The following is a 26,459-nucleotide window of genomic DNA, read 5'->3' as shown; positions in this document are numbered from 1 at the left end:
AGCTATGGGGTGGGGCTGGGGATAAGAGGTTTGGGGTGCAGGAGGGTGCTCCAGGCTGGGATTGATGGAGTTTGAAGAGCAACAGGTGGATCAGGGCTGGTGCAGGGGGTTGGGGCATGGGGAGAGGCTCAGGGGTGCAGGCTTCGAGTGGTGCTTACCTCAAGCGTCTCCCGGAAGCAGTGGCATGTCCCTTCTCTGGCTCCTACACGGAAGCGTGGACAGGTGGCTCTGCACATTGCCCCATCCGCAGGCACCACCCCATCTGCAGGCACCACCCCAACAGCTCCCACTGGAGTGCCGGAGGGGGCATTGGAGCACATAGGAGCCGAGCGGGTCCATACCGCAACTTCCGGGAGACACGTGCTGGAGACCATTTTTATATTCTGGCGTGTGAACAATCTGACAATCCCTCCCTGCTGAGCCAGCGCCCCGGCTGGAGCGCCGGAGAGGGGCAAGCTGACCAAGTGTCTCACATCAAGGACATGTAGACAAATATGATGTGGACAAATCCATGCCTTCTGGCAGAGGTTCCCAAGGGAGAGGAGTGTTAACAATGGTTGTAGCTGAATATGACCTTCAGTGACAGCCTCCAACACCAGCAGTCAAAATAAACAGTTTATCTATGCTTCACAGGTTGTGATTTCCAAAGGAAAACGGAAGTATTAAGCCACAGTTCCCTAAAATCTGGGAAAGGCAAAAAATACAATTTGTTATATCCACTATGAAAATAAACATGCAGGTCTAATCTGCCTATAGAAAAATTGAAAACCATGTCTCAGATCAGGGGTGGTCAAACTACAGCCCAGGGGCAACATCCGACCCTCCATCTGGTTTAAACCAGCCCTCGAGCTCCTGTTGGGGACTGGAGTCTGGGGCTCTGCAGCCTCACCGCCCCCATGCCACAACCCCCTGCCCCAGCCCTGATCGCCCTCCTACCCGCTGAACCCCTTGGTCACAGCCTGGAGCACCCTCATACACCCCAAATCCCTCACCCCCAGCCTCATTCCAGAGCCTGCATCTCAAGCCGGAGCCTTTCCCCTCCCCCACCGCAGAGCCCCCTCCCGCACCCTGAACTCCTCATTTCTGGCCCCATCCCAGAGCCCACACCCCCAGCCAGAGTCCGCATCCCCTCCTGCACCCCAACCCTAATTTCGTGAGCATTCATGGCCCACCATAAAATTTTCATACCAAGATGTGGCCCTTGGGCCAAAAGGTTTGCCCACCCTGTCTCAGATGGTAGCACTGATAAGGAGACCCAGTTTAGACCCTTGCCACTCCAGTTAATGGGACTGCTACATTTGAAAGAGAAGATTATTATTTGATACAGGATTATACAATTTACCAATACACTTATGTGAAGGGAAGGAGAAAAACCAGGACACAGGAGAAGAAAAATAAAGTGGCACGGAAGTCAGCTATAGGTAAAAACGTAGGTAACACTGACTCTGTCCTGGGGAAGTAACTGTTCTTTGTATGTACATATGGTCAATACAGAGCACGTCCTCACCAAGGGAAAAGCAAAAGCCAACTTTATTGTACATGCAAATCACGAGCAACTTCTCATTACTCCAATATTCCAAGATGAGTCATTGGACAGCTCTTTTGTGTTGACCTTTACAACCATGTCAAGCTGTGATGACAACTAAGGGCTTCATGTTTTCTAGTTACAGCAATATTATTAGTCCAGAATTCAGTTTCATTATGTCTAATGCAACGTAAAGGTCAAACTATTGTTTAGGTTTTCACTAGATGGCACTAGCTTGGCTTTCAGCTGAGCATCCTTCCTTTAACAAGGTCAGAATAAAAAAGCATCAGGTATATTTTGTGTCCATTTTAAACAAATATGTTTGTACTCTTAACAGTACAAGGTTAAAAATGTGGGAAATTCTTCCTCAGCATTCACTGAGAGAACAAATGCCAGCTACCATCCAACACTGTATACATGAGATAGGAGTAGGACTACCAATATGATCATCTTCCATATTCATGTTTCCACTGACCCTACCCTAAATTACCTTGACAGTGAGCATTTTCCATTTTAAAATGAAAATGAAAATGAAAATAATAATAATAATAATAATAATAATAATAATAATAAAACCAGTACATGAGATTATGGTTTGCAGTGAAACCTATAGGTAGGATGGAAGGTCATGTGTTTCTAAGACACAATGAAGGTGCTGTCCAGTTTACAGTATAAACTGCTGGGTAACTAAATATCATAATGTTAATACCAGTAGTTTATTGATTCATCTATTTTAACCATCCCAGGAAAATGGGGGAGATGTGGCAGGTAAGAGAAAGGATCACTCCTGAAGAAGTTCTGTTACTGTAATCAATTCACCAACAGAAATAATGAACTTCATGGTTTAGCAATAAAAATTCATTACAGAAAGTCAGTTCTTGCCAACTTCCCTACTACAGCAAAGAACAGCCAGCAGCACAGATTTTAGCTGACATTACTTCAAAAAAGTCCACTATTCACAATCTATTTTGTTACAAATTTTGAATTCTAATTGAGCTTCCAACACCACTTACAAAGCAGCAATAAAAATGTAGTTTTGTTTATTTGTAGAAAAATGCAAGCATCCAGAGTCTCTCAAATATCAGTTACAATCCAGAGAGCAGTTTCAATATATTCAGACTCGATAGTTTTGAGAGTTTCATATAAATCAATGCAAAGCAGTTACAACAGGAAGATGAGAGCAGGTGGGAGACACAAACTAAGAGAAACTCAAAGTTCATAGTAGTAAGAAGCCTACTAGAAAACTGGACAACTGTGTATGGATCACAAGCTGCACAGAAAAGGTAGGATTTGAAGCTGCATTTTTAAAGTGTCAGAGGTGGGCAGATTACTACAGATAGCTGGGTTCCACATTATGGCCCAGAAACAACCAGAGATCTGTCAAGTCCTTTACAGTTGTCTGTGAGATGAAAATTGCTGGGAACTAATACCACGGGGGATAGAAAAAGGAAGTGCTGGTATCACAAAGTGGTTCACAGAACAAAAAAGTTTGAGAATCACTGAAGAGAAGGAACTGAGGAAATTGTATTTGGATGCATCTGCACCACACAAATCAAGGATTGAAGAACAAAACCATGAGGAATGTGCCCAACTCACCAATTTAGCACTTGATAAATCAAGGTTAGATCATGTAGTCACAACAGTGTTCAACATCCAGTTGTGCTCAGAGAATCAACTGGAGGAACAATCTTCCCCAAGGTAGTCAGTGATCTCCTCCATTCCAAAAACAATTGATGTAGAAGCCAGAATAGAAATAAATCAAAGATGCTATGAGTGAAGAGCATTAAGAGAAGCATCTACCTTGCCACAGAATGCTTTACATCAGATTTCAGCATTTTTCCCAGAAGTGAGGACTGACCAAGTATTCTAATACATATTTATTATTTTTTTCATTCAACTAGTTGGGAGCAAATTACTGCATTACTTTCTTTTTTAAATGTGCAGAATATGTTTCAATTCCCTGACAGTCTGATTTCTTCCAGTACTGTGTGAAAAATAGAAGAAACAGGACTGAAAAGAAAGTGTGAAACTCAAAAGAAGTCACAAACTTGATACCATGGACAGATTGGTGGTTGTCTGACTATACAATCTCCTTCAAACCATGCCACTCACTTAAGTGAAATCAAGCTTGGAGAGAGATGCATATAGTAATATTTCTGCACCACTTAAGTAACAATTATTTCCTCCACGTCCATAACACAAAGCCAAGATTCCACCACAACTCTCAGATTCAGCTTTAAAACTAATGAAAAGTCTGGTGGAAAATAAGATTCTAAAAGTAACACAGAACTTGATTCTTAGATGGAGTAATTCTAAAATGGCAGAGGAGATTTTATTGCTTCTCATGGCACTATAAAGATCTTATGTGTAGTCCCATAACATTTTAAGAAACTGGATTATTATTATTATTATTCCAAAAGGTTCTAGATCATATTAAGTAAAGAACCAGTTTTAGTTTCATTATTAGTCTTTTTTTAAACTGTGAAACTTTTTTCTTCAATGGAAGAGCTTGTAGGGGGGAAAAAAACCAAAGGAATCCAATTTAGCAACTTGTATTCAAGATTTCAGTTCAAAGTATCTTAAAACTATAGATCCTGTGTTGAATTTGTAAGGTGGAGTTATCGGGGGGGGGAAAACTTTTGGATGCAGAACTTTGATATGAAGCCATGCAAAGCTATTTCTAAAGTCACTTTCCTGACTAATTGCACTTTAAGATTTTTTTAAAATTTTAATTAAGCCTAGTTTAGCTAAAGCTTTGAACAACATAATAGAAACTTTTTTTTCCCCACAGGACAACAAGCAGGCAACCTGTTTGCCAAGTCACAACATGACGATTTGAAACAGACATTACACCCTGAAAATCTGTGTTTAGTAACCTAGTGCTGCTAGACCCTTCACTGGAGCTAGCCTAACAAGCACCACTCTAACACAAGGCCTTTGATTCAAGCAGCCACATTTCCCCCCCTTAATTCTACACATCAGTGCATTTTGAATTAATCTAAAAGACAGACTTTTGGCACCAAATGGATTCATTACTTAAAATTAAATATTAAAAGATGAACTGGATGCCAGTGTTTTCAGACTGGAGGAGGACAACAGCAAAACAGTTTTTATTAGACAAAGGGAAAAGTTCAAATAAGAACCAATTAGTTTCGAAACATTTACATTCTAGGCATTATTTTATGTTCAAATTAGGAGTGCACAGTAGGCATAGGTGCACAGATTTAGAAGAACGTTTAGGGCTTTCTATTCATCAGATGTATATAGGTATACCAATGACAAAAGTCTTAATGAGGCTTTTATGTTAGTTTTGTAGCATCTATCCTACTTATAAGCAGATCACAACAGCATTTGTTTGAGAATGTTCAACCAACTTCCATATAAGCAGACAATTTAAGACAAACATGAAATAAAAGTCTGGTTGAGGGTCTCTGCTTTCTCATCTGTACGTATAGCAATCCACATTAAAAGATAAATCAAGTCATTTGGTACATATGGTCATCAATCTCACCAGGCTAGATGGAGGAAAAAGCTTAGACAAGTACTGCAGAGGTCAACGAACTCTACCATCACTAAATTAAATCCAAACAGAAAGTTGACTATGAGGCAACATTCCAGGTCCACAGTTCAAAGTTTTGCTGACATGTTACACCGCTAACCAACATAGCTATGCTAGCAAAAGCCTTAGGGCAGACACAGTTAGACCGACAAAAAAGACCTTTTGCTGGTATAACTCCTATAAGCAATACTGGCAAAAGAATTACTGATGATAGCATCTGCATCTCCAGTAGGAGAGTTTGCCGGTATAGCTATACTGGCAAACCCTTTCTAATGTAGGCAAAGTATTAGCCTCTACCCAGGGTTATAAACATCTTTAAAAAAGAGCTCTTCAATTTATACACAACCAGTGCATTCCCCAGGTTTTAAAATCAGACATTGACTTCTCATTAATGCTTCCAACAAACAAACAGACAATCTTGTTGAGAGGCACAGGCAAAGTAAACCTGAACCATTTATATATGCTGTCACTGAGGCATACAACATTTCAGAAATGCTTTTTAACTTACCGTTACAGACTTCAAAGTCATTCCATGGTAGGTTCCCATAGTGTCAATTTTGAAGCCTTCCGTCTCTGTAAAGTAAAAGAGCCTCTTGTAAGTCATTCCACATGCAAGTATCAGAATAAAGCCCATGTTTAAACTGGCAGGATAGGGGAAATTCCTTTCCAGCCACTTTTGGGAGGAAAAATGCCTTCTTGCTGGTGCAGTATTTTAAGTCCTGTACACACACTAACTTTTAACTACATTAATCACAGTCACTATCTTGGTTAGCTCTAAATATGGCCTATGACTGTTTAGGTGAAATCCTGATCTCATTGAGGTTCCAGGGAGTTTAGCCATAAACTTCAATGGGGGCCAGGAATGCTCTCTTTATGTTTAACACTGGTTAAACATGGATAGTAATCATGGATAGCTCACACAGTGTTTTGCTTCGGGCAGATGACTACTTTTGCATGTTTGTTTTCCCTGTAACCAGTTTTCCTATAAGCAGTTCAGAATACTTTACTGCTACATGGAGAACACTCCTCTACCCATGCTTGTATAACCAGTTTGACTGGTCTTCCTTTCTCTCATCTCTTTCCAATATTGCAACTGCTCTATATGCTGCTGGTGCTGCTCTAAATACACATCCTGATAACTCATCTGGGCTAGATTAAGATGGGACAGTGGCTCAGAATATGAACTGAGAATAAGGGTTGTGATTGCACTATTTGACCCTTAAATTTGGTTTTGATATCCTGACATGCATGTTAGTTCTACAACTCAACATATGCAGAATACTCAAAGGAAGCCTGATAGAGAATTTTAAAAACTAGGATTTTAGTACAATAGCAAAATAAGGAATATGAATTCACTCAAGCATATTCACCTTTAATACAATACAAGTAGTCAATTTTAAACCCAGATTCTAACAGATGCAAAAGCCCCAATTATGCAACTAAAAGCAGCACTCCTAACATACAGTCTCATGAACCACATTCTACACACCCTAGATGTGTAGGTAGATAAAATTAGTTTTATAAACACACACACACACACACACACACACTACTAAAACCACCATAAACAAAGAAATGTGTTAAAGATTACATATTTATTTGAATACACTGCGGTTACACTAATAGCATAAAAGTGTTAATGACTAATCAATCCTTATTCTTCAGGGCATAAACTGATCTCCAGTAAGATTAGGATGAAGTTTTCCCTACCACTCCTCACTGAATGCATTGTGGAGACAAGGGAATTACAACTTCCTATGGAGTATGTTGCAGTAACCTCGGTTAGAAAACTAACAAATTGTTAGTCAAATATACATACTAACTAGAGAAATCGATATTATATATAATACAAGAAAATATCAAGGAATGTTTGCAATTTGTATGTCTCTGCTGATGCAGCATTTCAGAACTTCGCTGAAACAGCTTCTGGATTGTGTAAACCATGAAACCTGGTTTCTCTCTCATTTGTAAAAACCTTGGTCTGTGTAACAACAGAGTAAAGCAGAGCATAAGCTCCAGGTGTACCGCCTCTCCCCCAACAAGAAAAAACCCAAGGTCATAAAAACAGATCAGTAAGGAGAATAACTATTGTAAGGCAAAAACTGGAGGATAGTAAAGAATAGATGACAGAAGCAGACAGATAAAAGTAAGTTTTAGCAGGATAAGCAAAAATGTCTTAGTTACTGTGATTAATAGACTCAGACTTTAAGGTCAGAAGGGACCATCATGACCATCTAGTCTGATCTCCTGCACATTGGAGACCACAGAACCTCACCCATGCTTCCTGTAATAGACCCATAAACTCTGGCTGAGTTACTGAAGTCCTTAAAGCATGATTTAAAGACTTCAAATTACAGAGAATTCACCCTCTAAACTAGTTTAAACCTGTGCCCCATGACCCAGAGGAAGGCAAAAAAAACCCAGGGTCTCTGCCAATGTGACCTGGGGGGAAATTCCTTCCTGACCCCAAATATAGCGATCAGTAAGACTCTGAGCATGTGGGCACGACCCACCGGAGACACATCTGGGAAAGAATTTGCTGTAGTAACTGAGGGCCCTCCTCATCTAATGTCCCATTACTGGCCATTGGCGATATTTGGTGCTAGCAGTCACAGATCAGCTACATGCCATTGCAGGCAGTCTCATCATTCCATCCCCTCCATGCATGGGAATGTTTTAATTAGATAGGTACACAGATGAGCTAACTTGGGAAATAGATTCTGCACAAAGCTACAGAACAAGGGATAAAAGATATGTGATTGACAACAAGAGCGTGTAGAAGACAGGGAAAAACAGAGACCAGAGATTTGAAAGAAGTTGCTCTATCCCTAGGCGACAGAACTTGATGGGTTATCTTTCTTGCCTTATCTGTTTTTGCATGTATATGTCATTCATAGGTGATAACAGTATTGTCTTAAAATGTACAAAATATATGCTAAAATAAACTGTTTATGCCTAATTTGAAGTGGATGTCATTTTTCACCCACCATCACTGATATGAGAAACCTAACTAGCTAGATCGTTGTCTGTTATGGTATAGCAATTCCCATGTTGTAGCCTAACAGTAATTTCAGATGGTTCAATAACCCAGCATGTGTCAAAAAAAATTTATACTGTGGACCGCTTCAGAAATCTCGGACCACCTTCCCTCCCAGCCTCACTTTGCAGCAAACACCATGCCTGGCTCCATTTAAAAGGGCTAGGCCCCAAATTGAAAATAAGCCAGTAAGTATATTGAAGAGAGTTGTTCAGTCTGATTACATTCCACCACTACAATTTGTATACATGCTCTTTATTTCCACTCTCCTGGTAGATTTTACATTTTTAGTACCCAAAATTTTCCCTCATTGCTTACAAGCCCCACTGTTCTAACCATTCCAGGTCATTCTGCAGTTTGTTTCTGTGTCCCTTTTGTTGTCTATTCATCCAGTGTTGAGCCCTCAGTAAATCTGATCATGGTTGAATTTACATCAAAGTACTAGCTGACAAAAAAAGACTTAACAGACTGGGTTCCTTCCAAGAACTAAACAGGCAAAAGCAGCACAAGGGAGCACTTCTAGGAACATAAAGGAGCTCTGGTTGAAGGCTGATTCATCTATACCTAAAATGAAGACTGTTTACCACTCCCCATTTCAGTGGTACATATCTCATTACTGATGACAGCAGCAATTTGCACTATCTGGAAGTGGTCCACTAATCTGTTTTAAGAACCACTATGCTAATGAAGTCAGACACCAAATTTCACTCCAAACAAGAAGTTAACACATCCCTCTTTACTAGCAGTCAAATCAAAAACAAAGGGCTCCATGCAGCGGTTTCTAAACTACATTAACAAAATAACTGAATTGTATAAAATACATCAGATATAAAGAAAGACTGTTTATAAATCCCCTAGCCCATCAATCACTTATCACATAGTTCAATAATCTTACAACTGGAACTCAGCATGAGCTTCCGTTTAACAGCCTCTCAATACCTGAAAATAGTAACTGAAGTTTTATTTGCACATATTAATTTTATAGTCTTCTAATACTCAGACATATATCACATCACCCAGCTCACCCACACCAGGCTGGAAAAACATGAAGACATGTATTTCTTCAAATCAAAATCTGTGGATGCCTTGCATATTTATTCTCTATTATTAATGACATTCATTTTTTGATTGTAGGATTCTATTTCTAAATAGAAATTTAATTCTAAGCACAAAAGAAAAATCTGGGCACGGAGTATAATTAAAATTTAGACTTTTGGTAGAAAATGCTATTACACATCTACAAGACAGCAGCAAGCTCTTAAAACCCCCATGGCAAGACAAGAAATACATTTATAGTTAGTAAAACTTCATTGACAACCTGGTTCTGGTAACAACAAATTTGCTTAGTACCTGCAAAAGCAGCCTCAAGTTTAGAAACTGGAGACTCCCCCCTCTATTTCATAAATGTCCTGTTCAGATTGCCTACTTGCCACTTCTTTTGAACACATTAATTTATTGTGTAAATACAACTGTACTTAAACATGAAGCAAAATTACAGGTGTGGGTGAAAGAGTGATGCCCACACTAAGTCCAACAGCAAGGCTTTCACTTAAACATAGGAAAACATTTAGATGTGGTAAAGAAGACACTGTGGCCTGTAATGACAGAAAGAATACTATCAGATGGCTGTCCTACAAATCTCTCTCCAGTTTATACTATATGGGATCACAAGTAGTGTCAGTTCTGATAGCAATTCAGTTTTTGATTATGGGCACCTTGGTGGTAGTCTCAGCAGAGAAACAAAGGCCAGCATCTCACTTCTGAAGTTAGCCCCTCAAGTCAGGGAGAGAGCATTGGTAGGGAAGTTTATATTGTTACCACCTGTGCTGAACATGTTTGATAGAAAAGATCATGCAAACCTTCCGAGTTATCATTTCAGCACTTTTCACATGTGCTAACATCACTTTAAAAGTGGATTTGATGAAACGCAGGCAAAGCAGTCTAAAAAGGTCAGCACAGAACAATTTAGCCACTGCTCTTAAAGCAGTTTATTACTTGAATACCCTATAGAACAAAAAACACCGTCACACATTAGCTCAGTGGTCGAGCACGTCACTGGCTATATTAAGTATACACTGTTCAAAATGAAGGACTAAGCCTTGATGTAAGAGGGAGAAGGGTGCCAGATATGCTGTTCAAAAAGAGCATTGCCTCTGTTTCAGAAGCAGTTATGAATCAAAAATATAGCTTGTTATAGTGCCAAGATAGATGTGACAAGTTAGGGGTTAGAAAGAGGTGGTCTGTGCCATGAAAATGATGCCATGCATGAAGTTTTCTTACCTTCTTAATGTCCAGTCAAAATTAAAATGAGTTAAACTTAAAGGGTAAGCAGAAAAGGAGAAAATCTAGTATTTAAATTTATTTTGTATTGTTAAAGATTGTGTGCTGCTCACTAGCAATTTGAAAGTCAAAGTCAGAAGTGAGGAAATAATGCTGAGCATAGTAATTGCAGTGTGTTTATCTTAACAGCTCGATTGTTTGGAGGGGATGGGACTGGCAGGTGTACAGCCAGGTAACATGATCTTCCATGGCGAGGATAGATAGACCATTTGTGATGGATGGAGCTGCAAGACACATTCTTACATGTTTAATGTGACATACAATAATTTAAGTTTAAAGACAAGACAACTTTTCTCCTTTTAAATCATAGCTGGAGTAATAAAAAGTATGCTTGAGAATGAGCACTGGTCTGTGTCTACTACAGGACTGCTAAAGCAGTTCAATTTACTGCAGGTATAATAGATTTGTTCTTTACTCTCAAAGAATAGTACTTAACATCTAAAAACGTATTTACTATTGCAGCTACCTTAACTAAAAAAAGAACAGGAGTACTTGTGGCACCTTAGAGGTGCCACAAGTACTCCTGTTCTTTTTGCGGATACAGACTAACACGGCTGCTACTCTGATACCTTAACTAAAGCATTCTAAATAATAGAACTTGTCCTATTTGGCATAGAGACTGTAAGGTAAGCCATCTAGGTGAACAAACTGATACCACCTTCTGAGTAACGATCCATCCCAGGATATACAGAAACTTGGCTGCAACTCAGCAGTCTACTTACCATATCTTGCCAGGTTAAAGTGTTTTAACCCATTATCTTACATCTACATGTTTTTAATTGCTTATGTTAACAAGCAACCTGATTCCCATACTAAGCCAACACACTGAAATATCCAAGGTAGAAACAAACCCACATAAGCAAGCAATTTCCTAATTAAGACCGCCATGGATAATACTGTAGTAAAATTGAGATTAAAAGAATCTACGTCCTTATGCAGTAATTGTTAGTTTAATACTATGAAACTCTTCTAATGTTGCAAGATCCTCTGATAGAAGAGCTAAAAAGACTACACACACTATTTTTGTGGCAAGTTGTATACATAATTTAGTTCCAGTTTTTAACAGGTTATTCAGGACAGCATGAGTAATGCTTTTTGGTATATTATCCTTATATCTATTCGTTATGGAGGAAAATTCAGTGAGTTTTCCTGTTACTCTCAAATGCTAATAGCATATTGAGTTTTAAGATCAGAAGGAACTATTATGATAATCTGACTTCCTACATATCATAGGCCCTAGAATTTCACCCAGTGATTATATGCTGAGATTTTCAAAAGTGACTAATGATTTTGGGTGCCCAACGTGAGATTTGTTAGAGGGGCCTCATTTTCAGAGGGTTGGCACTTTAGCATCTTCTAAAAAAATCAGGCTCCCTTGGGGTGTCAAAAGTTGGACACACAATTCCTAGTCACTTTTGAAAATTTTGGGCTTAATAGGTCTTTATTGCTAAATTTGCTAAAATACTGACAATGTGGTACAAGGATAAAAAGAAAAAAAATCAAATGGTAAATGATAAAGATGATAAATATGAAACACAAAGTTTTTAACTTATTACCAACATGGTATTAGGAGAACTAGAAATATTTAAAAATAAATGCTGTGCTAGTATATTTCATGTAAGGAATTCTTCTCCCTTAAGTCTGTCCTATACCCCACAGACTGCAGCAGGAGTTGCAGAGTAGCTTCACAGTTCCAGCTTCAGGTTGAGGATTCATCTGTTCCCCCATTTTGCAAGACTTTGCATTATGTTCCTAATAGGTTCTGTACTCTGCCTTTGTACAGGGTATGAAAATTTAGTGCTTAATGAGGTGATACTTTTTAAAGCACAAGTAGTTTCTTTTCCAATAATGTTCTGAAATACTTTGTATACTGTGAAAAGCCCAAAAATACCCTATCCCCCTCCCTAGAATTTGTCTTAATTAATATAATAAGATTTCACTAGATAAAGCTCAACACATGCCTTCTCTCTAGGTTTAGCTGTTTCTAGGATTCCTATCCCAGGACTGCGCAACCCAAACACAAGGTTCTTTTTCCCTCTAGGGTACAGAACTACTCCCCACCTCCGTATGTCCACACTGTATCTACACAAGAGTAAGAAACCACTAGAAAATGCTTAATGAATCTAAGTGCCATCAATCCTAGCCACAAGAACAAGAACACTGCCAGCCAGTTACTCTTTGGTGTTAATTAACTCCATGGGGAAACTGCACCCTCCTTGCCTAGGCATGAGACAGAGAGAGAAGGGGGTTTTTTTTGTTTGTTTTGTTAAACGCAATTCAGAAATTTTGGTTGTTTATTGTACTTGATTTAAAAGAGCTCATCAATTTCGTTAGAGTTCAGTCTATTTGCTTTTACAATAATGAGATTACTGTGTGCATATTTAATCACTATGCTGCACATATCTACAATTTACTCCTTTTTTAACTTAACTGTATTTTGTGGGTGCTTCAATTAGCACAAATTTAGTAATGAGGCAGACTGCTCTTGAGCCATCCAGATATAACAAGGCTCAGAACCACATTATCTCCCCTCTGAAAAGATTATGATTTTTTCCCTTCCCTACATTTTATACCATATGGAAATCAAACAGTAGCTAGCTTGACTGATAGGTGAACTATTAGTCTTTCCAAGCAGTGCACATTGCTATGGCTGACACAGGTTTCAAATTGTAAAAGCAGGTATATAAAATATGATACAAGCAATAGACAAGAAATCTGTATAATTGGGAGAATTTTGTCGTTTAAAAGATCCTGGTCTCATGAAATGAAAGAGCTGTGGTCACCATGTTTGAGCACACTGCACTCCTCTTTCTATAATCAATTATTACATTCTGACTTTTTCTAAAAGAGAGTTAGCATATTAAAGGCAACCCTACAAAAACTAATCCTGTTGGTAACAAGAATGAATGCCACACTACATATTCAACTCTTAACACAAGACAACATGCTTTCTTCTATGTTTTCAAGACTGGCATTAGTGCCCAATATGATTTGCTCTCACCCAGGCCAATTGATCTTCCAAATGCATTTCACTATGCCAGGGGTTCTCAAACTTCATTGCACCGCAACCCCCTTCCAACAACAAAAATTACTACAAGACCGCGGGGGGGAGCGCCTGAGCCCACCGGAGCCCTGCCGCCCTGGGCAAGGGGGCCAAAGCTGAAGCCCAAGGGTTTCAGGCCTGGGTGGAGGGGCCCAAAGTTGAAGGGCTTTGGCCCCAGGCGGTGGGGCTCAGACTTCATGTTCAGCCCCGGCAAGTCTAACCCCAGCCGTGGCGACCCATTAAAATATGGTCCCGACACACACTTTGAGAACCGCTGCACTATGCATTCATTTAGATATTTAACATGTGAGTTCATCCATAAAATGAATGGATATACAATAGAAAAAATATGAATATGCCAGTCTATCAGTTTTTTTATTTTTAATAAAATCTAATTGTTAAAAGTCAGCTGTCAGACTTAATTTGTTAAAAACAGGACAGAATCATAACAAGTTTAAAAGGATGGCATCAAAGCTGCTTGACTTGCAGAATATTAAGGAGAAACTACAGAGCAAAAGACTGAGGGCAGTAGACATTTAGCTGCTGATGGTTATGAAGTGTTACTGTTTTTGCAGCTTAAAACTATTTTCCACTTGAATGTTCAATACATCATACATTGAAAGTTATTATTTTTTATCAGATGGTTACATTTCCAAAAATTATTTGCACTTTGTCAAAGGCTGATGTGTTCTGCTTAAAGGTTTGTCAGTGTTTATTACCATGCTCTGCTAAACCCACAGGGCTTTTTGTTTTTAAAGATGTAAAGCCATGGCTTCTATTATTTTTGAGGACATGAAATAGTTTTAGAAATAAGAATGTGAACATTTCCTTTTTACAAAGCTATGGGTACCTGAGAAGCCACCATGAGTCTCAATCTCACCCAATCAAAAAGAAGCCATACAGAGAATATATTACAGAACCCACATGGGCTGGAACCTTTGAATGCAGAGGACCCAGGTTTGTCTCAATTATTAATCACCATTAATGATAATGGAAGTTACATGGCTCAGGTACTGAGAGTTACTGTGCCTCAAAGCCAAGTAATAAGCCCTCTTTTCCTTCAAATCTTTCCCAGAATCCCAAGTTCCATAAGATATCCATAAAAAGATAACCATAACTTGATAGCTTTATTGTATCTGCGTTTGTCTTTAGATTATAAGTACTTCAGAGAAGGGGCTCACTGTCTCTCATTAAATGTAGCACTGAAGCGTACATAAATACATTATAAATATGAAGAACTGTGGGATTTGAAGCCACACACATTATGTACACTGTATGGTACAGAAAAAAAATGCATTCCTTATTTGTAATGAGAACCACAGTGGAACTACTAATTATCTTTAGTCTCTGTTGTTTAGGATACAAAAACCATAGCTCCTCCTGCACCACATGGGTTTTAATTAAATTACACTCCTCCCAAATTTTTCAAAATTTTGTACTCTTTAAAAAAAAAACACCACAGAGACAGACACACACACACACACGAGACTTAGGCCTGGTCTACACTGTCATTCTAAGTTACGCAACTTCAGCTATGTGAATAACTTCACGTAGCTGAAGTCGATGTACTTAGATCTACTTACCGCGGTGTCTTCACTACAGTGAGTCGACTGCTGCTGCTCTCCCATCGACTCTACCTGCGCCTCTCGCCAAGCTGGAGTACAGGAGTCGACGGGAGAGCACTGGGGATTGAGTTATCACGTCTAGACTAGACGCGATAAATCGATCCGTGCTGGATCGATCGCTGCCCGCCGATCCAGCCGGTAGTGAAGACATACTCTTAGTGCCCACGTCGTCAAACGAAATGGCTGACTAGCAGTTCCACAATGTGGATTCAATCCTAGGGAAAAGATCCCCAGGTGTTCCCTTTGCTCTCTCCTAAGAAATCTGAAGGCCAGTCACTGGCTCTGTGGCTGACTTTATAAAGTTATTGAGGCAATTTCCACGAACACTACACCAGTCTTTATGAATTAATCTTGCCATTTAAAAACTGTTAAATAAAAAAAAAAAAAAAGAGCACCAGTGCAGCATTGAGGTATGTATCAGTGCCTCTGAAAGTATAGGTTGGCATATCTCCACTCTTTCAACCAACTCCCTCTCAAGGGAGGGGAAAGAAGAATGGACCTGAACATATTATGTACTAGACCCAAAATATCTGAGGCACCCATTAGAAACAGAAGAACCTTCAACTTTTTATTTATTTATTTATTTTTTTAAACGATTTTTCCCCCTTTAATTTCAGGACATACTATTTAAAGGATACTCTATCAGATTTTTTTTTAATTAGTATTGACTATTGAAGTTGACTATTGGCTTGACTAATATATGTGCATACCCAGGCCCTATGAGTTGAAACTACTTACACTGTCTCGGCCTTGAAACTGAACAAAAAAGTGTTTAACATGTAAGTTTTGTTTTTAACTAGACAATCGGTTTTAAAGGCTAAGGCTAAAAAATCATTTTTAATAAATAAGATTCCTAGCTTGTGTTACTACCAGAGACTACATGTGAAGACGTTTCAGTCATCATTTATGGGCTTATACTTTGCACTTTATTCAGCTTTGACAATGAAAACAGACTAGTCAGTTTCACTTTTCAGTTCTCAAATGCAGTGTTTCCTTAATGCTAATTAGTACTGTGAGATCAACTTACCTTCCTTTCCTTTAAATCTTTCCTGATCGTATCTGTTGTAGGCAGCTGGAATAGACTGCTTAGTCCGTAAAGTGGGATCCTAAAACAAATTAGCAAACAAGATATGCTACTGCATCTCAAAATGTATGTTGATTAACACATTTTAGTTTCTGAACTTTGGAAAATATTGTATGTAAACTGACTTTACAGTTTTGGGCAATTATGTAGGTGGAAGTTTTCAAACAGTTTGTACTTTTAATTAACTTCATTTTAACCTCTTATTAAGATAGTATATTTTAAAGAAATACTTAATGGCATGCAAATCTAAAGAACTGACAACATTCTGAAGCAAGACAAAAGTAACAACAGAAAGCCATATTAACTGAGCAAAATGAACAAAATCCATAGTTATCAATCCCATTCATTTGCTAACATCTTGGGGCTCAAGAATGAATTGTCATCTGACAACATACGGCTGGTTCTTCTGCCACATGCACAGAAGACTCCACCACAAATCTGATTAAGCTAAAGAGGTGCTAAATCTATAGAACAAGATTAAATTGAGAGGAAAAAAAGGCACATTTAAAATGCATTTTCAAAATGCTGCCAATCTAATGATGCACTAAATATCGATTCATGCATCTTTTTCATGGGTGACTTAGTCACACAGTTACAATCATTCCAAACCGTATGTCTGAATAGTCCCATGAACAATTTATGAAACTCAGCATAAGGCAAGCATTTAAATGTTGAAATTCATCTTGCTACTCCAATCTGGTACACTGGCATATAACACAGAGGTATCTAAATAAGCTGAAGTAAGATTAATTGGCTTTCATAGCAGATTACCATTAGGAGTTCAAGAATTTAGTTATTAAGTTTAATAAAACTCAACAGTAAACATCACAACTCAAAACCATTGCTTTTCTAATGCCTACATAGACCTGAACAATAAAAATGTAAATCATAGAATATCAGGGTTGGAAGGGACCTCAGGAGGTCATCTAGTCTAACCCCCTGCTCAAAGAAGGACCAATCCCCAACTAAATCATCCCAGCCAGGGCTTCGTCAAGCCTGACCTTAAAAACCTCTAAGGAAGGAGATTCCACCACCTCCCTAGGTAACCCATTCCAGTGCTTCATCACCTTCCTAGTGAAAAAGTTTTTCTTAATATCCAACCTAAACCTCCCTCACTGCAACTTGAGACCATTACTCCTTGTTCTGTCATCTGGTACCACTGAGAAAAGTCTAGATCCATCCTCTTTGGAAACCCCTTTCTGGTAGTTGAAAGCAGCTATCAAATCCCCCCTCATTCTTCTCTTCTGCAGACTATACAATCCCAGTTCCCTCAGCCTCTCCTCGTAAGTCATGTGCTCCAGCCCCCTAATCATTTTTGTTGCCCTCCGCTGGACTCTTTCCAATTTTTCCACATCTTCTTGTAATGTGGGGCCCAAAACTGAACATAGTACTCCAGATGAGTCCTCACCAATGTCAAATAGAGGGGAATGATCACGTCCCTCGATCTGCTGGCAATGCCCCTACTTATACAGCCCAAAATGCCGTTAGCCTTCTTGGCAACAAGGGCACACTGTTGACTCATATCCAGCTTCTCGTCCACTGTAACCCCTACGTCCTTTTCTGCAGAACTGCTGCCTAGCCACTCGGTCCCTAGTCTGTAGCAAATCTGTCTTTTTGATCTGACACAGGCATAGGACAGCTGGTTCGATCTGTTGCTGCTCATGACTAATGTTCTGTCAAAAAATACAGTTAGCAAGGCATTTTGCTGGAAATGGTGATAGTCTCATCTAATTTACTTCTTCCAAGTAGCTGCAGAATGCTAGTGAGTGTTTGGTACATATAGTAGTTGGCACTAACTGTTCTGTTCTGAAAGTGGCAAACACATATTGAACAAATGAAGCGTATTCAACTCCTCCAAAACCACTATATACAGTTTAAGGTAAAGATGATCTAAGGAAAAGTTCTGCATGAAAAAGTTACTGTAATTTATTTAAATTAGAACCAAACAAAATGAAGAGTAGTTTCAGAAGAATTCTTGCCATTATTTACTCAATTCAACCTCAGCTATGGAGCCACAACCACAAGGTCCATAATAAGAAGAGTTATTTCTTACCGCTGGTGCTGTGTTCGGTGCAGGTCTCTGTTCAGGTGCACGACCTTCTTCTCTGGCTTTTACTGACTGAAGAATTGCAAAAATATTCTTGGCAAAGTTCTGGAAAACAAGTTAGACACTTATGAATCCCACTGATCATCAAAGCTGGTTGGAACACTAGAAATACAGCTAGAAGACATTTTTTGAGTCAACACATATGCTTCAAAGAGTGTATGCCTACTTGTAAACAGAGGAAAACTGCATACAAATTATAGAGACTTTGTTCACCCCTGTTTGGGAGTGTCTGAAGAACTGAATCATTGTGCCAGGACTCTCACACATCTCATGGATTTCCATCACATCACCCAGTCTGTTCAATGTAGGTGAGGCCCCTCGAAGATATGGAGACTCCTAAGTTCAGCAATCATTAGCCTGTCACCACCAAACACTATATTATCCTGATTGAAACCAGATTCTACGATTTTCTTCCTTTCCATAATAGAGCTCTGGATGAAAAACAGCCATCAAACTCAATACAAAGGTGACATATTATGTACCGACCCCAGCTAGATTGACTAGTGGTCTGGTCTGGTCTGATGTAGCAATTCCTATTATGCTGGTAGGAAAGGGAAAGCTATCTGATTATGATTGCTACTTCAACAGAGATAGTATGGCTTCTCTTATCTCAATAGTTTGTAATCAAAGGAGTTTAGTGGACCCATTGGTGCTCCGAGATTTCCAGGTTGCAGCAGCAGTATAAAGTGCCTTCCCATCTTTGGCTGGCCCAGATACTCTAACTCCTTCACTGCATCCTCTCCTGTGCTGCTCTCACCTCCAGGCTGAAGTATTTTAAGAAGTGCTCAGCCTACAGCAAAACTACTCAAACTTTAGTTATGGAAGAATACCCACTCTTCTTTTATGAGAGGCAAGCCACTATGAACACAATGTTTGTTTCACCAGCTCTGAGTTGGCTCTCAGTCTGCTTCTGGGTATAATACAAGATGTTGGTTGTATGTAAAGCCTTAACCAACCCTGTGAATACAGCTGTTTGAAACCACCTCAGCCCATGGTTTGACATAACAGTTTCAAGTAGCCAGAACACAATCTGTCCTCAAAGTAAAACTGCTAGGGCAGAGCAAAGCACTTTTGACAAGCAAAGGGAGTTCTCTGCTCTGGAATCATTTTCTTCTGGAGGGCGCATAACAGCCCATGTCTATAGCTTTAAAAATAAATATGTACAATTATTCCAGTTAGGTTAGCTGTGCAGATGGGAGCAGACTCAAATCATAAAGACAGGATTTTTTTTTTTAATATTTAATTTTGAATTGGCACCTAGTTACTACTGTGATGAGTAACAAGAAATCTTTGAATTGGTTTCTATATGGACTGAATATAGGAAGACAGGTAACTAAAATTATATTAAAAGGCATTTGAATCTCTCTACTCAGACAAAGATCTAGTTCTAATCATTTTAAATCATTAACATGTCATGTACCTCAGCCTTTAATTTACTATTGGGCAGGTTTTCTATTATGTTTTATCCAGTGTTTTCACATTTTCTGTACTAAATAATATTGCTAGGATTATTTTCTGTTTTTCAAAATAAAAATATAAATGCTAATTTGGCACCTACTTAACACTTTGCATCAACAGTCAAGATGCACTTCAAGTTAAGCAAATGACATGTACACAACAGATGTCCTTCCTTACTGATAATTCTCAGTAATGATGATTGCCAAAGTAAAAGCAACTTCCTACAAACCATTTATAACACATGATGGCTTTCCCCTATTCAAAGAAACGTTAAGGTATTAAATAATGTAAAAAATTAAAAATCCCAGTAGATTCTCCCACAGTAATGTACAGTTCTAGGTCAAGATATTTCATATTAATACTAACAACTGGATGTCCAATCAAGACAGAGCAAGAAAGGGCTTCTGAACTGGAATCAATCTATACAAAAATCACCTAAATGAGAGGTTGAAGAACAAAACACTAATGCAAAATCTGTTCCAATTTAATTTACCTGGCTCTAGTGAATAGGTTGGTCAGTTAACTCCAATGCTTCCTCTCCTGAAAGCTGTTCTTAGGGATAAAGGATTTCCTTGAACTGAAATAGTAGTTTTGAAAGAAAAAGCTTAAAGGAACTTAGCTCTAGATTTGAAGTTCTTTTGGGTTGAGAAATCTTAGCAGAAACCTTAGTTAAGGGACCATAAGGTTAACACCCAAATATGAATCTATTAAGAAAAAATAATTCCAACTAAACATTTTTAGCTGGGCTTCAGAGAATTTCCCAGCTTCTAAGCTGGGTGACCTAGCAACCACCAATTCTGGAGCACTGTGGGCTTGTCTGTCAATGCAACCATCCACCAATCACACTGTCCTACTCAAAGAGCCTGCAGAACTTGAGACTCCTGCTTCAGTTAGAACAATGCTGGCCTGCTTAAGCCTTGGTGTTGCCCCATCTAAAAAATGTAACTAATAATTCAAGGTGGTCAAAAAATGAAGTTTATGGAAATATTTGCAAATCATTTTATGTGGAAATTTTCATTCTAACTGGTTAGAAAATGAGGAGGAGGAATTCATAAAACAATTTTTACATTGAAATTGAAGCTTTTGAGACTTTTATTATTAATTATTATTAAACACAACCAGCTCTACTAACAATACAAGAATAGCCTGGAATGGATGCAGCCTGAGCACCAAAACAAAGCTACTGGCTATTTATGGTATTTATTCTGAGACCGTATCCTTTTAAACTGGAGTATACTCAGCCATTTATGATTGCAAAGATACCTGCGTGTAGATGCTACAGCAGGGGTGAGCAAACTACGGCCCATGGGCAACATCCAGCCTGTCAGACCTTTTAATCTGTCGCTCCTGCCGGGGAACGGGGTCAGGGGCTTGCCCTGCTGCTCCCGCTTGGGAGCAGGGTAGGGGACTTGACCCATTGCACCCGCCCAGCACTCCCTGTGTGTTCAGGACCTGCATGACAGCATGCATGTTACTCTGGCTGCACAACCCAAACACGCCATGAGAGCCTGGAATGTGCAAGCCCACGTGCCGACTACTTGTTGGCTTAGGTGACTGATGTTTCAGTAGTGTTAATTTTCCACTGTTGAGGATAAAACAGAGTAGTTCGCCCGGGAATGCTCAGTGGCGGTTTTCAAAGTTGTGGGCTGTGGAGACCTACGTGGGAGGAGATTTCTGAGTGCAGGGGCTGGTGAATCTCAATGAGTTCCAATGACTGGAAGCTGAGGCCCAACAAATCCAGGCTAGAGAGAAAGGGTGTGGAAAGGGGGTAAGTGTGGTTTAATTATTGTAATACTATTATAAATATACCATCATAACAATGTAAGTAAGATTTTATGTTTATTTCTACTAAAATGTATCTTTAATACAGAAAGTTTATTTGAATATCTCTGAATTGTTAATTTCGTGAACATTCATGGCCCGCCATACAATTTCCATACCCAGATGTAGCCCTTAGGCCAAAAAGTTTGCCCTCCCCAATGCTACAGTGTATTTAAATGTACGTTAGAACAGTCTCTTTAAAAAGAAATTGCAGCAGAATAAAGCTTTCAGTGTAAAACCATGACTAAATCACCATTTCTTTAGATATGAGACAAGCAGCAGCATATTGTCAGCCTGACAACACGTATAAAGACATGACTATCAAAGATGCAGTCAGAGACATAGGGAACAGCATGAGATTTCCACAGATCTCCAAGTAAGTTCTGAGCTTGGGGAAGAGGGTGTGGAGAGGAAAGGGAGGGAGGCGCGACTCTTTAGCTGGGCTTATCTTCTGCAGAAGGACATCTAAAATTCACCCACAGAGATGCTTAAAGTTAGTTAAGTTTGGGGTGCACTCAAAATGGTCAGACCAGCTCTGCATATAGTGGTGTGATGGTAGACAATAATTTGTTTTGTTTGGGCATAAGAGTTGGCAACACACACAATGAAGTCAGTCCTGCTTCTTATAATTTTCAGTCCTGGCTGCAGCTAATACTAATACTTAACTATACTAAACTAATACTTATCTATATCTCTTTAGTCCTACATCTATATTAAGAGTAAACATCCAGAAATGAGGCTCTCACTGTTGTATGTGGGCTCATTCTGGAACGCAAAATTACAATCTTGTGACAGAAAAAAAAGACAGTCATAAAGTCAGTATTGCAACCAGCTGACCTACGTAGCTAGTGCTTCCTCAAAGGCCTGAAAGGTAGAAGCAACATTAAGCTTTCATTTTTCATCTCTACACATATTTGTGTCTGAAAATTCCTCTAGCTTCTGTTCCAAATTTAGCTTAAATTCCAAATTGTGCACTTTTAGATTACTAAAATTCCCCCATTTGGGGGCACAAACTAACAATGGCTTCCTTATAGAAATCTTTGGGTAATTTGAAAAGTACTTTAAAAACTACTGCCTACATGGAAATCCCATTGTTTGTCGTTTCTCTTTGTTTGGTTACTACTGTCAGTCATGTGGAAGCTATTCTAGTTGCTTCTGAGTCCATATGTACCTGCTATTTATTCATTATGTTATATGGACAAACTTGTTATCAAGTACAAAAGTTAATCAGAATTTTCCATTTACTCTTTAAAAAACCCTGAAGTCACCAAAATATCAATCAAAGGGGAAAAAATCTGCTGGGAAGGGAAAAGTGAGAGAGAGAGAACAGGACAGCTGCTGATGGGGAGCAAGGAAAATACAACAAAAGTCAGGCAAATATAATGAATCATTTTCTTTTAAATCATACTTAAAAAAAAAAAAAAAGAAGAGTGCTCCATAGTCAGATGGTCCATCTTTACTTCCAGAATTATCCATTTGGTTTTTAAATGACATGGGGAAGCGCAAATGTTGCCCAACTGGTGCCAATTCAGGCCTCATTTCTACAAGTTACAAGATGGACACGGGTGCCTGCAGAATGAAAGTCTCAGGTGGCAAGTGAGAAGTCGGTCAAACTAGAGCCCTTCATCCTGACCCAAACCCATTACAAATGTTGGATCCAGGTCAGGTCAAATGAGAAGACAACCAGACCCTCCCTGGCTTGGATCAGATCGGTTCTCCTCCTCTTCGCCTGTAGGATTGGCACTGCAACCTCAAAGTGCCCTGCACCTGGCAGCCAGCCGCCGCCACATCACTGCTCTGCATGTGCTGCGGGGTGAGCATGCTGATGAGTTGCAGCACCTCTCCATCCACAGCACACACAGTGCATCAGGGGCAGGGCAGACATTCGCCAGCACATGCAGCCACTGACATTCCAAAACCACGGGCAGGAAATGGAGGTACTAGCTCAGGCTTGGCAGGTAGAGAAGAGGTTTGGATTGGAAAATGACTCCACCTTCTCTGATTCAGGTCCTGCCAGACCTAAAAATTAAGCCCAAGCAGATCTCTCTGTCAAACTATATTACATGCAGATTTTGTCTGTACTGTGGCTTGTTACCGACTGGTAGATGGACTTCCAGTATCATTTTAATGCAAGTGGTACCCACATTTAACCCATCTTTTTAGTTGGGCTTTTAAGATAGAAGTAGACTGATGGACTGACAACTAAGTTCTACTGGGTCTGTGGTTAGGTTAGCGTGCATGAGATTTATTATGGGACACTGCAGTAAGTAATAGATTGTGTGAGATGTTTAAAGAACGTGAAATGATTAGAGGCTGAATTAAATTCTGTAGCAGTCTAAATACAACAGCCACACACGACCTTTCACAAACAGCTGCTCTTTGAATAAAGTATTGCTTCCTAGGGTTCTAATTAGAGGTTTCAGCAGTTCTATAGTGTACTATACTCTGTGCAGAAAATTCAGATAGATATTTCCATTAAATGTGTGGATTATGTTTTGCAGAACAGATTTCACACCTCATTTGTTCTGCATTATTACACTTTATTCCACTAGTAGTTTTATATTAAAAGGGTATTACATGAAAAAGATATTTGAAATTTTTATGTGAAACAGAATAAAGACTAATTCAGGAGTTTGAAACAGCTATAAACATTACAAGATGTCAAATAAAGACAATGACTAAAACTGCATAAGAAGTCTATTTGCTTCATTTCTATTTTTTTCCTACAGATACATTTATGGAAAATGGACTCTGCCTTCAAGGTTTCCATGAGGCTGGTCTACATAGGAAAGCTATTGTAAAATAAGCGAGGGTGTGAATTTAAAATGCAATAGCTATTTTGTGCTAGCTCCCTGTCCAGACACACTTATTCTGCACTAAAAGTGCCTTTGGGTAGTTTAGCATAATCCACTTTGGAAGTGGACTAACCTAAACTGCACAATGGCACTCAATGTACAGTAAGCATTCACATGGAGATCCACTCCACGATAGCTATTCAGGTAAGGAAACTAAGGCCTGAAGGCAACTCCCCAGCATAGACAAGCTCTTTTTAGAAATGCTGCTCCTGTGTGATGGATTATTTATTTAGGACCAAATTCCAAAACCGAAACAGAATAGTACTTCATGAGTAGTCCCAAAGAATTCAATGGGATTATTTGTGGAGTAAAGTTGAACAGCAGTCTACATGAGCAAGGGCATAGGAATCTGGCCTTAATTGCGGGTAACACACATACTGGGGGTGTTCTTATACAGAACAAAAAACGTACATACAAAATATGTATGCTGATCTCCATTACAAATACTAATGTAGACATAAGTAAACTCCCATAAAGATGAAATGAAGATTGGGATCATAAGATGAAACTACCATCAGATTTGCAGTGTTGTTGTGGCCGTGCTGGTCCCAGGATACAGTAACTCCTCACTTAAAGTCGCCCCAGTTAACGTTGTTTCGTTGCTGATCAATTAGAGAACATGCTCATTTAAAGTTGCGCAATGCTCCCTTATAACATTGTTTGGCAGCCGCCTGCTTGTTCACCGCTTGCAGAAAGAGCAGCCCATTGGAGCTAGATGGTGGGGGCTTGGAACCAGGGTGGAACGACAGCCCCCTATCAGCTCCCTGCTCCCCTAAGTTCCCTGTGCAGCAGCCGCCCAGCAGGCTGCCAGGCAGTTCAGCTGTCCCTCCCCTCACTGCCCTGTGCTGCTCCTACCCTCTGTCTTGGAGCTGCTCCCAGGAGTCTCCTGCTTGCTGTGCAGGGGAAGAGGGGTGCTAATGTCAGGGTGTCCCCCTCCCACCCACTCCTTTACCTCATCTCCATTGAGCGGGAGCTGGGAGGGGGAGGACACGACAGGGCTCAGGACGGAGGGAGCTTGCTGGCAGCTGTCTCAACTTGCTGATCTACTTTAAAAGGCAGTGTACTTAGAGCGGGGTCAGCATACTTAAAGGGGCAATGCACGTCTCTGTCTCTCTGCCATGCTGACTTCCCGACCCTCCATTTGTGCTGCCTTGTAGAGTGTGAAGCTACATTAACAATGTGTTAACCCTTGAGGGCTCAGCCAAGTGCTAGTTCATCATTTAGCAGTAAGGCATTCCCTGGGAAATATCCCACCCTCTGACTCCATCACCTCAACCAAGCTTCACAATCATCATTGCTGTGTACAGTATAAAGTTAATTGTTTAAAACTTATACTGTGTATATGTGTGTGTGTAATATATATATATATATATAAAAAACACACACACACCTCTACCTCGATATAACGTTGTCCTCGGGAGCCAAAAAAAATCTTACCATGTTATAGGTGAAACCACGTTATATCAAACTTGCTTTGATCCACCGGAGTGCGCAGCCCTCCCCAGCCCCCCCGGAGCACTGCTTTACCGTGTTATATCAGAATTTGTGTTATATCGGGTTGCGTTGTATCGGGGTAGAAGGGTGGGTGGGTGAGAGAGAGAGATATATAAAATAAATAAATAAATAATAGTCTTTTGTCTGGAGAAAAAAATTCCCTGGAACCTAACCCCCCTCCTCCCCATCTACATTAAGCGAATTTCCCCATAAGAATTAAAGTCTCATTTTTCAGGAACATAACTACGTTAAGCGAGGAGTTACTGTATTACAGAGACAAGGTGGATGAGGTAAAAATCTCACATTCATACTGTTAGACAGTCACCATTTTTAAACTACAAACTTATTCAGTTTGAACAAGCTAGTAACAAGGATACTAGCTCCTAATTTAACTGGGCATACCTCACCCTTATAGATTGCTTCTGATATCAAGTTCACTGCAATAGCTGTGAATTTCAGGACCACGGAACAATTCTGCCACCTAGAGCTCATACACAAAATTGCTTTTACA

At 39.6% G+C, this 26,459-nt stretch overlaps 1 protein-coding gene across 1 annotated transcript in view; it reads right to left on the bottom strand.

The window, feature by feature from the left end:
- Nucleotides 1–26,459, bottom strand: part of LOC113407399 (parafibromin) — a 176,782-nt gene that overhangs the window by 124,463 nt on the left and 25,860 nt on the right. Inside the window, exons 8-10 of the mRNA XM_026655872.2 lie at nt 18,267–18,365; nt 16,157–16,235; nt 5,593–5,657 (exon numbers count right to left, since the gene is read on the bottom strand). Coding sequence (XP_026511657.1) covers nt 5,593–5,657; nt 16,157–16,235; nt 18,267–18,365 — 243 coding nt within the window. The remainder of the gene's footprint in view (nt 1–5,592; nt 5,658–16,156; nt 16,236–18,266; nt 18,366–26,459) is intronic.

The sequence above is a fragment of the Terrapene carolina genome, unplaced genomic scaffold (assembly GCF_002925995.2).
Source record: "Terrapene carolina triunguis isolate 2854851 unplaced genomic scaffold, T_m_triunguis-2.0 Scaffold211, whole genome shotgun sequence".
NCBI lineage: Eukaryota > Metazoa > Chordata > Testudines > Emydidae > Terrapene > Terrapene triunguis.
This window is presented reverse-complemented; position numbering and strand designations above follow the sequence as displayed.